A 14184-nucleotide genomic window follows, 5' to 3' on the forward strand; every position below is an offset into this window, starting at 1 on the left:
ATGCCTACGAAAGAAATTAGCATAGCAAGGACAGTCACAGAATGCATGTTCTACTTATTTATATGTTGATTTTGCAGTGTGTAGTGTCAGGAAAAATTTATGGGCAAATTTTTTTGTGCTTTGCATTTTCATTTAAGGGACTGAAAGCTTTTAGCAAAATTGACAGTGCAAGTTATTCTAAGTAACTAGTTCCAGGAACAATTTTTATTAATTACTAGAAATTATCTTAGGGAGGAAGGGATGGAATAAAATAATGGGAATAAAGGAATAAACCTCAGGAGGGGCCAGATGGTTAATTAACAGGTAAGCACCTTGTGTAATGAAGACATTATCAGCCGTGAAATAATCTTTTTTCTAAGCTTACAAGCATTGTTACACTTGTGACAATTTACACTTGTCAAGTGCCCAGAGGTGACTGTCATCTAGTCTACATTACCTGACTATGCCACAGCTTCAAATAGACACACAAAACATATAAGTACATGAAAAAACCCCAACTCCAGTGGTTAAGTATCTTAAAACATCTGAAGCCATGGATTCAATTTTCAATGGTCCTTGCAGAAAAAAAACATTATGTGAAAGTGAATTAGTCAGTCAAGTGATGGACAAATATGGAGAGAGGTATGGGGAGGGGAGTGTGGAAAAGCACTCACAGGCACCTTGCAGAAAGCAAAACAAAAGAACAAGGGTGAGTGAGTCAGATCCAGGGCCTGGGTTACATTTGACTCTCAAAATAGAGGTTCTTGTGCTCAGCAAAATGGTAGCATCTAGCCAGAGGGTAAATATATTCATATTGAAAGCATTTTGCAGCATTTTTTTTGTTTTTTTTTTTTTTTGTTTGTTACTTTCACTTCAGTAGAGGCCTCTACTTCAAACTGCTTTTACTGTATCTGTTTCAATTAGGAGGAGATTTCAAAAGTGGTTTGTTTTTAGGAGGGAGATAAAATATGGTTTCTGGGCTGCCTAGTCAGTGTGCTGTACTTTTTCCAGATGCTTTTTGTTTGGAAAGCATTCTTTTATGTCAGGAATATTTATTGAGGCACTAAGTTAGGTAACAGCTTTCCTATAATTTTCACTTGCTAAATGATAGGAATATATTGCTCCTAATTAGGCACACTGTGTTTGAAATACCTTTAATAGCCTATAAACAGTTTATTTAAAGAAAAATAATTATTCCTATCCCATAATTCCATATCCTTTTTTTCTGGTATACAGGTGTGTTTTTTAGTTTGAATATGCTGTTCTACGTGATCCTTTATCTACAACCATTTTAGTAAAATTGAAAGCAGATATACTCACTACATCAGAATGCTTTTTCATACAATTTAACTTGTTACTATAACCTAAATTTCTAATATGATGGTGCAAGTTATTGCTATTGTTTTGAATATGTCAGTTATATTTTGCTTGCTTGTAATCCTGTCCAGTTTATTGTCCTCCAGTAAGTGGTTAAAAATAGTTTCAGAAATGCATTTTATTCAAATGTTAATACCATTTTCAGAATAGAAAGATACATTATGTAAAGCCCAGCAGGGTTATTTTTAAAATGCAAAATGCAGATGTAGTTATTAGTTTTGCATTAATTCATAATGCAAATAAGAGTGATGCTATTAATCTACAACAGTCTTTTGGTTGGATTTTTTTAATACAAGTGGCCTTGTGTTGCTTAGCAGAACAGATACACTGAAGGTTTTAAGAGCTATGCATTTATTAAAAAAAGTGATTTTTCTACAGTTGCAATTAAAAATAAATGAGTAATTTGAGGCATCAGGGCATCAGGATACACAATTATTTATTGGAATTTTGTTAATGGAGAACTTTTCATTAGTCCATCATTGGTTTTGGGTATTTTTTAGCCCTCTGAAATGATAATACAATGTATTGGCTTTGTACTTCTAAAATTTTTTTTCTTTTCTTTCTCTGTTTGCATCTGTGGTTGAGAACAAACAGTTCATTGTTTATTTTTGGTTTTTGTTTTTTTTTTCTCTTCAGGACACAGCAGGTTTTAACACCCCCCTTCTCAGACCTCGTGTTATTGGAGAATGGATTGGCCGTGAAGAGAATGATGCAGACCCTCTGGCTGCTGAGATGCTGCAGCCACCAATACCAAGAAATAAAAATGAGCAGTGGGACAGCGAGGATAGCAGCAGTCCTGGAGGAAGGTGGGTTTTTGATCTGGCCTAGAAACTTTATATTTTGTAAAACAGAGGTGTCTTTGTTACAAAAATTCCATTTCTGAGGGCAGAGTGCAGGGGTTTTAAATTCCCATGCCATAGTGTGGGCACATACAGAATAAATAGAAATCATTAATATGTGACTTTTTTCTTCTCATGCTTTTCTATATGATTAACTTAATACCCATTTGCAATCCTATGGATTTATTCCTGTGTGAAAAGCTAAATGTATTTTGCCATGGTTGGGGTCCATTGTGTAATAGTGTTGTGATGTATAGCTTCATTCAGATACTTCATACCCTTCCATCTTTCCCGGGCTCGTAGCAGCTATTTATTAATCTTCTTGACACTTAAGTGATAAATCTGGTTTTCTCATTTAAAGGAGAGATAGGCAAGGGAAGCAGTATCTATGTTATTTTTAACAGAACTTCCTAAATTCATTTTCATTTCACATCTTAGTTTTTTTGATGTTAATAACAAGTCTTTCTCAAAGAGAAATTATGTTCTCTGCAGTAAATAATTTCTGAAGATTTATTGTGCTTGACTGAAAGAGTTTGTGCTTCAGCTACATGAGAGAGATTATTATAATACAAGGAGTCAATTTTCCATGATTTAAAGATATGTTTATCACAGAAGGTTAAATACTCACAGCCTTGCTTTAAAAGGGATAAGTCTTCTGCACTGCCTAGGTTAATTGACTTAAGCACCTATGTTTCTCCCTTAGCCTTGGAACATATCTCCTGGGTTGTAACTAGTACTTTGATTGGAGCAGAGACCTTTTTCTTCCTTTTTTTAAAAGGCAGGAACTCTCTGCTTTCCCTTTGAAAAAGTCTGAGGTATTCCTTCACTTCACATTCTTCCATGTACCTTCTACATTGGAATTCACCTCCCTGTCACACCGAAACTAATATGTCACTAGCTGTGCTCTTACAGACTGCATTCATTAACTTTCCTCACATCTTGGGAATATTTGTTATCCATGAGTACTTCATTTAATTAGATTATCGTGGGGGTAGCTGCGAGTACTACTATTTCAAAGAAGTAGCAGCATGTAGTAATGATCCCTCAGCCAGCCCTTGGCCAGGAACCAACACAACTCAGACTCTGGGTCTCTTCAGTGCAGTTCCCGGGAAAATAATGGAGTCAGCAACTGGCACTGCAGCTTGATTGTGCAGGCCTGGGTTTCTTTTCCTTATTCAGCATTTCAGTAAAGGCATTGAATAAAGATCTGTTCCATGTTTCAGAGCAAATTGAGGATATTGTATCCCTTCTGTCAATAGAAAGGAGAAGAAATAAGCATATCTGTCTAATTTCCAGAAGGGAGCAAAGAGGTCTAGTTCTGAGCAACAGACATGATTCAAAGCAGCATGTTTTTCTCTTTGTAGAGGGTGGTACAAGCTGAGAGAAACTTCACAGCTAGTGCTATAACTAAAAATGTGATTAATGGCTTTGAGTATAGTTATTTGAGGAATCATGTTGAGTATCATGACAAAATGAGGTTTCGTGGTGGGTGAATAAGGAGAATATAGGGAACTTGGTACCAGGAAAGACTCATGGGATACTGATGTCTCTGTTTGGAGGTACAGTAAGTGCTGAAGGCCTACTGAAAAATATGTATTGCTAAGTGGGAGTACTGATTTTCAGTGGAAATGAGTAACTACTAAATTACATGCAGCATATGGATTTACATTTGGATGACTGATTTTATGTCTGGGATAATTCTTTGCTTCATTAGCATTTCATCAGCTTTTGTATGGCATTTATAAAAATCATGTTTGCAGTCTTGCAAAGGAATCATAAAGTTGCAGAACTTCAAGATTGTGGTGATTCTAAAATTGATGTTAACTATATATGGAAATTTTAAAGACCCATGTTGATCAGGGTTAATCTGAATATTTAATAGTAGTTCACTAATAACTGGCAGTTTCTTCAAGATCTGATTTGTGTTACTGTGAATTAAAGTGCTATTAGCAGAATTTTGGAAATGACCATACACCAAATGCACGAGACAAGTACCAAGTAATAATAACTTAGTTTTAATGTAGCAAATAACTAGTACACCTAAAAATAGTGGGAAGAGTGTGTTTTGCTCTCAAAAGAGTGACTTTTATCAGTTGTAAAGAAAGTTTGGCTATGTCATCTGTATTTCAGTAATCTATTTCATAGTTAATGTAGCCTTAAGTAGTTAAGTTACCTTTGTAAAAATAAGTTTCATTTTGGAAAGTGAAAGAGAGAGCAATTTGAAATATCCACATTCAGTGTTTCCAATTTTATCTTGTTAAATTTTATTTAGTAACATTTTTAATAAAAAGTGATAGGTTGTTTATCACTACTTATCAGGATTTATGGGATAAGCCAGCAAACTCTTAGAACTAATTATAATACTCAGTTAAAATACAAGAATGGTAAAGTCACAATTGTAATCATTCCATTATTTCCAGGTTGTATGTTTTATTTTACCTGTCACTAAACATAAGGAAATTATACATATATGAAACACTATATAAATATCCAAAGGATTAGACACTGACAAATCAGTGGTAGAGTAAGTGCCATCAGTGTGGTGTGACAGAATCACTATTTCCTCCTGAAAAACATGCATTCCTGTGATGATGAGCAATGGAAGCATACAGGTCATATATTTGAAAGCCCAGCCCAGTAACTCAAAAGGAAGAAAAAAAGAGCAACTGAAAGGACAGGTGTCACTACTGCTCTGACTGGGAAAGACAATGTAGCCGGTCTGAGGTAGCTCTGTTAGAGATGTCTTGTCACATGGATGAAGGGTCACCTTTTTGTCCTTAATGTTCTGGATTGCTACAGAGGAAAGATTCTGTTTATCACTGGTTTTGCACTGCTCTCTGTTGCTGCTGTAAGGAAGAAAGGCAAGGTATTAATAAGTGATAAGAGACCATAGAAAAGTGCTGAGGGCAATCCTGCTGGTACCGAGCTCATCTTTCAGAAATTTGAACTCCATGAAAATAGGATTAAACTCATTTCCAAGTCGCTTTAGTAGTTTTCTACATGAAAAATTTCTTGGAGGAATTCTGAGAAGATACAAGGCTGTTGGGAATCTTCCTCCAGGGATAATGTATGTACACAATGGGAAATTTGAGTGGTTTTTATTAGATACTCTTGTCTCCTAGAGCATGACATGACCTAGAGCTTGCAGAGGCCCCATCCATAACCTGATGTCCTAAACTCAAAGCCCATTCTTCATCTCCAAGGTGCACTTTGTCTTCTTTGTCTTATTTTTGCTGGAGAGATGAACAATTGTTGATTATATTAAAAATCATACATTTGCAACAATTCTGCCTTCCTGCAACACACTGTAAGGACAGTCTGAGGTGTTGGTGGTATGCTCATGAGGTGGCCCTCTTGTGGCGCACCAAACTTCTGTCTGTTTTATGTTGATACAGTAAGGAATGGCAGCAAGTCCTGCCTTAGACCCTTGTAACATCTGTACAATTCCAGTTGTCTGTTATTTAGGTCAGAGGCACGACTCAACAGATCAGGAAAAGTATTATTATCCTGTGGGGTAATGGTGTCAAAACCACTCTAGAGGGCAGTTTTTTGTTATCAACTTTTTCCTATGCATCTATGCCTTTGCAATACTGATTTCTAATTGACATCCTGTTGTTCTATACATGTAGCTTATTTAGACTTGATTAGTGCACATAAAGTCAATGGGAAATTTCCCAAATTTAGTCAAAACATTAAGTAGAAACTGAAAACACAAAATATTTTAGAACATCCAATGATCAAGGAATGAGTGATGTATTTTGAAGAGAGCACCAGTAAGAGAAAGTTGTGCTTTCCTCCCCCACAGCTTAAAAATGGAGCCAAAGACCAAAGGATTAAAACATCAACAGCAGCAACATAAGAAACTGCTGGCTGCCATGCTTTCTCAGGACTCCTTTGATTCTGCTCAAAGCACAGCTCCATCTGTAACCGAAGAAGACATTGACAATGAAGATGATGCAATGGAACTACTGGGTAACTGCAAAAAATTATGTGTATTTTCTGAATTTTTTTATTTTAAAAAATCAAACAGAGATTAGTCAGAAACTGCTCCCTATGTTTGAACCTAAGGTATTCAGCAGCTGTGTGAAGGTTCATTAGGGTTTAATGTGACACTTTCAGCAGAAATGTAAGGAGGACCATAAATGTGTGTGAATAAACTCCCAGCTGCATCCAAATTCCATGAAATCAAATGCTTCAGGTGCTTAAAGTAATTAGTTTGGTTTCCAACATAAATCCCTTCCATGTTTTACTTGCAGAATGTATTTCTGTACAAGGAACAGAATCAGCTTCACTGTCTTTCATCTGGTTCTATTTTTTTCTTAGCTGTATCACACTTTTAACTTCAGTAGATTTTTTTTTACTTACTAGCTACACAAAGCTTATGTAATGTGAATTTGTAACCTCTTCAGAGGATTTGATTGTAATTTTCCACTAGACTGTATTGTGTCTTAAATTGCACTCTAGAAGACTTCATGCTCGCCGCTGCCTCCCTTTCCTAGAATTACTAATTGTATTTAATTAATAATGGTTCTAATTGTACTTAATAATTTCTTTTCTGCTATTTTTCAAAGTTTCAGTGTATGATGCTTAAAAGGCAGTCATGGATTTCATTATTTGTTCACAGTTTCTGCTCTATGGAACTTTATGTGGGATCAAAGTATGGGAAATTCACAATATCAGAATAACTGAGGTCTCTTGAGTTTACGAATTCTGGCATAATTTTTCTTTTTCAGCTTGGACCTTAATCTAAAAATCAGGAAAACACATGCTGCTCGTTTTACTTTCTATATTTCTGTTGCCTCCTTACTATAGTCTTCAAAGAAACACAGTACAGTTGAGGTTGGAGGGCACTGCTGGAAGTACTTAGCACAACCTTTTGCTCAAAAAAAATCAGCCATTGCAGGTTTTTCTGAGTGAATTTTGACTCTCTCCAAAGAGGGAGATTCTAGAACATCTCTGGGCAGCTTGTTCCAGTGCTTGACCGTGCTCATGGTAAAAAAAAATTAAAAAATATATATTCTGCTTAATTAATTGTGAATTAATAAATAATTTCCTTTTATTTTTCAGTAGTTTTAAGTTTGATACATGCATTTGTTTTACAAGAAAGAAGAGAATGGCCTGGATCACTCATAGTTTATCACACACAGGATAGATTTTTGTTAATTTCTGTGTAGATAATGAGCAAAATGTATCCAGTAGATGTACAGGTTTTTCTTCCAGACACTTGAATCCCTGGAGGTATCTGGAATCAAGAAGGCAGTATAAAGGAATTTTCTAGTGTCTTAACATTTGGGTAGAAAATAATCTACGTACAAACTAGTGTTTTGTGGTCTTTTTTTTTTAGTAAGTACTTGATTGTAAGAATTCATTCTAGTTCTGTGCCATGCAAAACCTGGAATTTTTTTTTTTATCCTGCAGTTCATCAAAAGTGGCTAAGTTTATACAAAACCAACTTAAAACTAAGAAAGTTCATGAACAAGACCTCCAGTTTGAGTAGGGTGTTATATAAATGAATGTAAGATTCTGAGGCAAAATTCTGACATATTTGAGGAGTAGCCATACTTGTAGTGATTATAATATTGGCGTGTTATAGTAACAACCACTGAGAGTTCAATCTACGCTGAGCTCTCAGTGGTATTTAAAGCGTGGTGCTTCTGAAAACTGGCTTTTATTTTACTTCTCATTTTGCAATTTGCTGACAGTATTTGTTATATTTGGTGTAATGGTTAGGCTACATTCCCCAGAAATGCTCAAAATTTGAGAATATGACTGTGTTACATGGGAAGGATGTTTTAGTTTTCCTTTGAAGGTAACATAAAGAAATTCAGTTCCTATCAGCAAATGTAGATATTTTTCATTGCTATATTTTCCAGGTCAGTAACTTATCCTGTGATTGGTTTTTTGGGTTTTTTTTATTATTTCTTATTTTTTGGGGTTTTTTGTTGTTGTAGTTGTTTTTGGGTTTTGTTAGTGGTTGTTTTTGTTTTTGTTTTTGTTTTTTTTAATTATGTACCACATTAATCCATTGACTGCTTTGGTGCTTTTTACACAACTTATATGCATTATACTAACTTCAAATCATGGCTTTCTGCCATCACTGAATTGCAGGGCATTGTAGCATATCGTTCTTTGATTTGTTCTCTTCAGAGTTTATTCTTTGTTTATTCAACCCTTTCTTAAAAAATTACAGAACTTCATACTCCTAAGTCAGGATTCTGGGTTAACTGTTCTACTATTTATAGCAGATAATTTAAAGTGTACTCTAATTGAAAATGCAGAACACAAACATCCATCTTTAGGTGTGGTCAAGAGAATCTTTTTTGGATTTTGGTTGATTTATTTAGGTATTAAAAGCATGAAGTTGACTTTTTTGCACATTTTCTTTAAAAAAACTCCATTGCCTAGGTGAGTCAATGAAGGTTTTAGCCAGAATTCTTATATATTCCAAATAAAAGAAACAATTACATTGTTATCCATTTCAAAAGAAATGTATGTGCAAAGAAGGAAAAGAATGTTACAGGGCTTTGTTCTCATTTCAGTTACCACTATTTATATGTAAGATACGATGCATAGGTGGGCTGTTGCCATGCTGGTGACTTTCTAAGTGTGTTCAGTTAAGCAGGTGGCTGAATTACATTAGTGACCAATAACATCATAATGGAAAGGATCTTCTTGACTTCAAAAAGCTGAGAACTGTAACTGTCAATTCACATGTGTTTGTAAATGTTGAAGGGTCTGGGATGTCTGGGACAAAATTATATCAAATCATCTTATATCTGAGCTGAACTTAAGTATTTGGAGCATCAGGACTTGTAAAACTCTTCTTTTCTTTGTAGCTGGTTTCACAAAAAGGATGCTTTTTTTTCCATAATGTATAAATTTGAAGTGAAAGTTCAGTGATTGTTTGCCTCATGTTTATTATGTGTAATTCCTTCTATACAGTAATAAACCAGAATCTTTAAAGATAGAAATGCGCTTCAATTAGTAATAAACTTTCCAAGTATTGCTTTGAGAGATACCTGATGTATTATTTTTGCTTTAATAACTCTTCTTCTCATCTTTAGAATTTCTTTTTTTCTCTTCAAGAGCTTTCAAATGTTAATTATTTAATTATTTTAACACCCTTGAAAGGTTGTCTGGTAATATATTTACATTTTATAACAATAGGAGATAAATAGAATACAGGGGAGATTGCATTTGCCTGAAGGATGAGGCTGTAGCTCAGTGTCTGGTAGTTTACCCCTTAAATATCTATACTGCTTTTTTAATGAGCCTCTGAGTCATTAATGAAAGGGTGTGCAATCTGCAGTGTTTTCAGTGCATTTCCTCTGATTTAACAGACGTTCCTGTTTCCCTTGGTTCCTAAAGGTCTTTGACAACATGCAGGAAACTGATGATAAATTACACAAATACTAGCAACAGGTTGTTGCTTTTTGTTGACTTTCCCAGATGAACAAAACCTTCTCTATTATGCGACTAGAATACAGAATTTTCAGAAAAGAGACCACAAAGCCCTGGGAAAGATGATGTGAGTTGTACTACGTCTTCAGAATATTTTTCTGACCTGTAGCCTGTTGTGTTGTGATTTAAGTAGGATGACTGTGTGGGAGAAAGATGTGTGAATTGCTCCTAATGTTCCCTTTCATTGAGTCTTGTGTTTTTGGAAGCTATTGGGAAATGGGCAAAACTACCAGTGGGCATGTGCTCTATAGGGCATGCACAGAGAATGACACCCCTGAGAGACCGGAGGCCTCCTCTGCATGCAGAGACTGGCTGTGCTGTACACGGCAAAGTTTTCAGTGGCAGATACAGTGCACTGGTGTGTGTGTAACAGATGTCCTCTAGAAGAGCACTCAGGCTCCATCAGGTGCAGGTTTAAATATCTTTTTTGAGGTAAAAGTTCAGCAAATAACACATTCAGTTTTTCTGATTTTTCTGCAAATACATAAAGCCACTGAGCAAGAGAAATGTGCAGGTCTGTTTAATGTCATTCATGGAGTAAATTGATTTCACTTCATCTTGTGGCCCTTTGCTAAGAGACAGAAGCATCTGTGAGATACTTTAGTTGATCTGAGAATAAGCAGAGCTTTAACTTGTTTTCAAAGAAGAGGGATTTGGTGTTTAAAGTCCTAATAGAATCCTGCTCTTGCATTTTACTGTGCTTAATACTGGAGGGATTTGATGTTTACATAGAATTTTTAGACTGACAATAAATTTCAGTGAGCTAAGTTCTATAGTTTGGTGTATTTGTAATGTTAGAATAAATTATTAAATGAATTAGCTACATATTGCAGCACTTGTTAGAACTGCTGGTTAGATAGGCTTAAAATGGATTGAAAGTGAGGTTGATTGTGCTTCCTATTGCTGTAGGGAAAGTAGAGAGAGAAAACCAATTACAGCTAGAGATACTACCTTCTCTTGAGTTGAAACAGGTTGCATGAGCTAATAAAAAAGCTTCAAAAGAATGATTAATTATCAAGGAGTAGATGTGTACTGAATATAATGATATGCAGAAGCCGAAAATGTAATTAATTTATAGTTTGTAAAAGAAAACAAAGTTTATTTTAAGCCTGTACTTAAACAAGAGGGGAGAAAAGTGTATGTCCACTACTAAACACGTCCTATGCACCACATCTACACGTCTCAATCCACTTCCCTGGGCATCCTGGTCCAATGCCTGACAAAGCTTTCATGAAGAAATTTTTCCTAATATCCGATCTAAATCTCACCTGGCATGACTTGGATCCTTGTCCTGTCACTTGCTACATGGGAGAAGAGCCTCACCCTCACCTGGCTACAATGTCCTTTCAGGGAGTTGCAGTGATAAGGTCACCCCTGAGCCTCCTTTTCTCCAGGCTAAATAACACCCCCTCAGCTGCTCCTCATGGGACTTGTGCCCCAGACCCTTTGTCAGCTGCCCTTTCCTGAATATGTTCCAGTACTTCAATGTCTTTCTTTCAATGGGGGGTCCTAAACTGAACACAGGATTTGAGGTTGGCCTCATCAGTGCTGAGTACAGAGGGACAATCACTGCCCTGGTCTGGCTATTCTTGATCCAAGCCAGGATGCCATTGGCCTTCTTGGGCACATGGCTGTTTCATGTTCAGTCCTCTATCAACCAGCACTCCCAGGCCCTTTTTCACTGGTTCAACTTTCCAACCACGCTGCCCCAGCTTGTAGCACTGAGTGGGGTTGTTGTGACCCAAGGGCAGCACCCACCCCTTTGCCTTGTTGAGCCCTACACGTACCATTGGCCTTGGCCCATCAATCCAGCATGTCCAGATGCCTCCACAGAGCCTTCCTTTAGCAGATCAACACTCCTGCCCAATTTGTTGTTGTCTGCAAACTGACTCAGGGTGCCCTTGATCCCTTCAACCATATTATTGCTGAATATATTATACAGGGCTGGCCCCAGTACTGAGCCCTGGGGAACACCACTGGTGACCAGGCACGAGCTGGATGTAACTCTCTTCCCCACTCTTTTTCTCTGGCCCGGTCATCCAGCCACTTTTTCATTCAGTGAACAAGTGCATTTATCCAAACTGTGAGCAGCCCGTTTCTTCAGGAGAATACTGATGGGGAAATGGTGTCGATTACTGAAGTCCAGGGGGACACCGTGCACAGCATTTCTGTTGTTCAGTAAGTAGGTCACCTTGTTGGAGGATGACATCATGTTGGTCAAGCAGACACTGCCTTTCATAATCCCATACTGGGTGAGCCTGATCCCCATGGACATGAGGTTTTCCTTCATGTGCTGTGTGGTGGCACTCAAGATGATCTGCTCCATGACCTTCACAGGCACCAAGGTCAGGCTAACAGATTTGTAGTTCACCAGATTCTTCTGGCTGCTCTTGCTGATGGGTGTCACATTTGCTAGCCTCTCACATTTGCATATTGATGAAGTATCTTTATGTACTTGCCCTGATCTTGTATCATCCCTAGAAATGGGATAGCCTTAGGATGCTGGATAAATTGATGTCCAAACTTCTTTGTACTTCTTTAGGATACTCAGGTTAGTTTAGACATACGGGGAAATCATTCTGTGGCAATATATCTAAAGAAATCCAGCAATGGATGTAATCACTTTTGTGCCTGGATCGGTTTTAGTCAGGGTGCTGAGTCTCCAGTATTAGTAATTGGCACTTGCATCCTCATATACTCTGCATATATTCTTTAGCTTACACTGAAGCTCAAAATGAGAATGTTGGAGTTCACAAGCTGGTTGGGGAGATCTGGCCCACTTGATTGGCTAGTCTGTGTGCTAAACTTGCTGCCAGCGCCTGAGCAATCACATTCTCTTTTTGAAGCATGCAGGGAAAGAAAGTAGGAAAAAAGTCAGCTAACAACAGTCAAACTTGTAATTCAGTAAGAAATTAAAGGATTTCTTCACTTGGAGATTCAGAAGAGAGCAGGGGAACCCTGTGAGCTCTGGTGAGGGTTCTTTACCATTCTGTTAAACACAATTGAAATCGCTGTTTATGTGCTAGGAGGAAAAGATTGATCTAGAGCTATCCAGACAATTCAGGGAGGTGATAGCAGAGTGAGAGTTACTGTGATTACTGGATTTTGGGTATCACCCCATAGAGCTAGTGTTTGAACTGCTTTATAGAATTCCTTCGCTTTGGGGCTCTTTTCAACTACTGAGGGAAGATTGTTCATCCAAGTAATAGTTAGGGAGAGAAATTCAAAGAGACATTTGTGAATTTAATTCATATTGTGAGGCAATGGTGTGAAGGCAAGAAATTATATCCAAACACAGCAGAGCTTAGAGGTATTTTTCTTGTTAATATGTGGCTGATTAGTGTAATGTTTTTCTGAATTGCTAAAGTATCAACTTCTATGAATAAATTGTCCTTTATTTTATATACAGATAATTTGCTCACAATAAGATAATTACTGCCAGCAAGAGCATTCAGTGAAGTATAAATTTAGCAGGATTTTGATGGTTTGCCATAGAGATCTACTTATATATGTATATATATAAAATCACACATATAAGTTCTAAAGAAACCCAAATAAAATATATTTTTTGCCAGAGTATTTCATAGGTTTTGCACACTGAATCATAGTGCTGTTTATAATAATGGACAGAATTTGGCATATATAACAATACAAAGTAAAAATTGAAACAAATTGAACCAAGCCAAAACTATGTATGAAATACTTTAAAATGTGCTTTGCTGTTTGTCTTCCTAAACTAGAATTTATTGAGAGGAATGTGTTGGAAATGCACGTAGAAAAACTGATTCCATTGCCATGTGCTGCAGAACACCACAGCAACTTTTCCAAAAAATTGTATTAAGTTTTTCTGATGCATGAATTACTTGGTGAAGCCTTTCCAATTGTTGAAACTGTAATTTAATGCTATTTGCAGAAAACAGGGGTTTATTTACATTTCCTGAATACAGTTGTTTCTGGTACAGTTAGGAGAAAGTGTATGGAATTTCTGAAAAAGACTATTTGTTGAATCTGATGCACCCAAAACTAAGACGGTTCTGTTGAAATACTATGGATATCTTGTCTAGTTACGTAAGTATTATAATTCGAAATTTGTTATGTACTGTTTTCCCAGTATTTTATACTGTATTTGCTTTTGTTTTTCTGTTTTATTTGGTTTTGGTAGTTGTGTTTGGCACTCCAAATTTGTTTGAGACATAGGTTATTTGTGGTTTATTCCTAACTAGTATATTAAACTATATTTTAATTACTGCTTTTTTGCAGATGTTTATTTACATTAGTGGCTCCTGTTGAGAGCAGATTTGAAACTGTTTAGTCTATTTCCAGAACTGACAATGTATGCTGTGCAAAATGATCACCAGTAAGCATTAATAATCAAAATGTATAATTTTTGCAGCTTCCTAACATTAGAATCCTAATTTGACATGATTTAGTGGAATTGTGTTGGCACTTGTCAAGACATGAGCTTATGTGCTTCTTATGGGGATCACAGTGACTATTTAAGGAGAATTTTGGGAGAAACTAAGATATT

At 36.5% G+C, this 14184-nt stretch overlaps 1 protein-coding gene across 5 annotated transcripts in view; it reads left to right on the plus strand.

The window, feature by feature from the left end:
• Positions 1 to 14184, plus strand: part of C2H8orf34 (chromosome 2 C8orf34 homolog) — a 147888-nt gene that overhangs the window by 51863 nt on the left and 81841 nt on the right. For all 5 annotated transcript variants that reach the window (XR_005255943.1, XM_038129131.1, XM_038129127.1 and 2 more), the window contains 2 exons: positions 1993 to 2162; positions 6001 to 6167. Coding sequence is in view for 4 of the 5 variants with exons in the window: in XM_038129131.1 (XP_037985059.1) it covers positions 1993 to 2162; positions 6001 to 6167 (337 nt within the window). In the remaining variant the exon portion in view is untranslated. The remainder of the gene's footprint in view (positions 1 to 1992; positions 2163 to 6000; positions 6168 to 14184) is intronic.

This window comes from Motacilla alba, chromosome 2, assembly GCF_015832195.1.
Source record: "Motacilla alba alba isolate MOTALB_02 chromosome 2, Motacilla_alba_V1.0_pri, whole genome shotgun sequence".
NCBI lineage: Eukaryota > Metazoa > Chordata > Aves > Passeriformes > Motacillidae > Motacilla > Motacilla alba.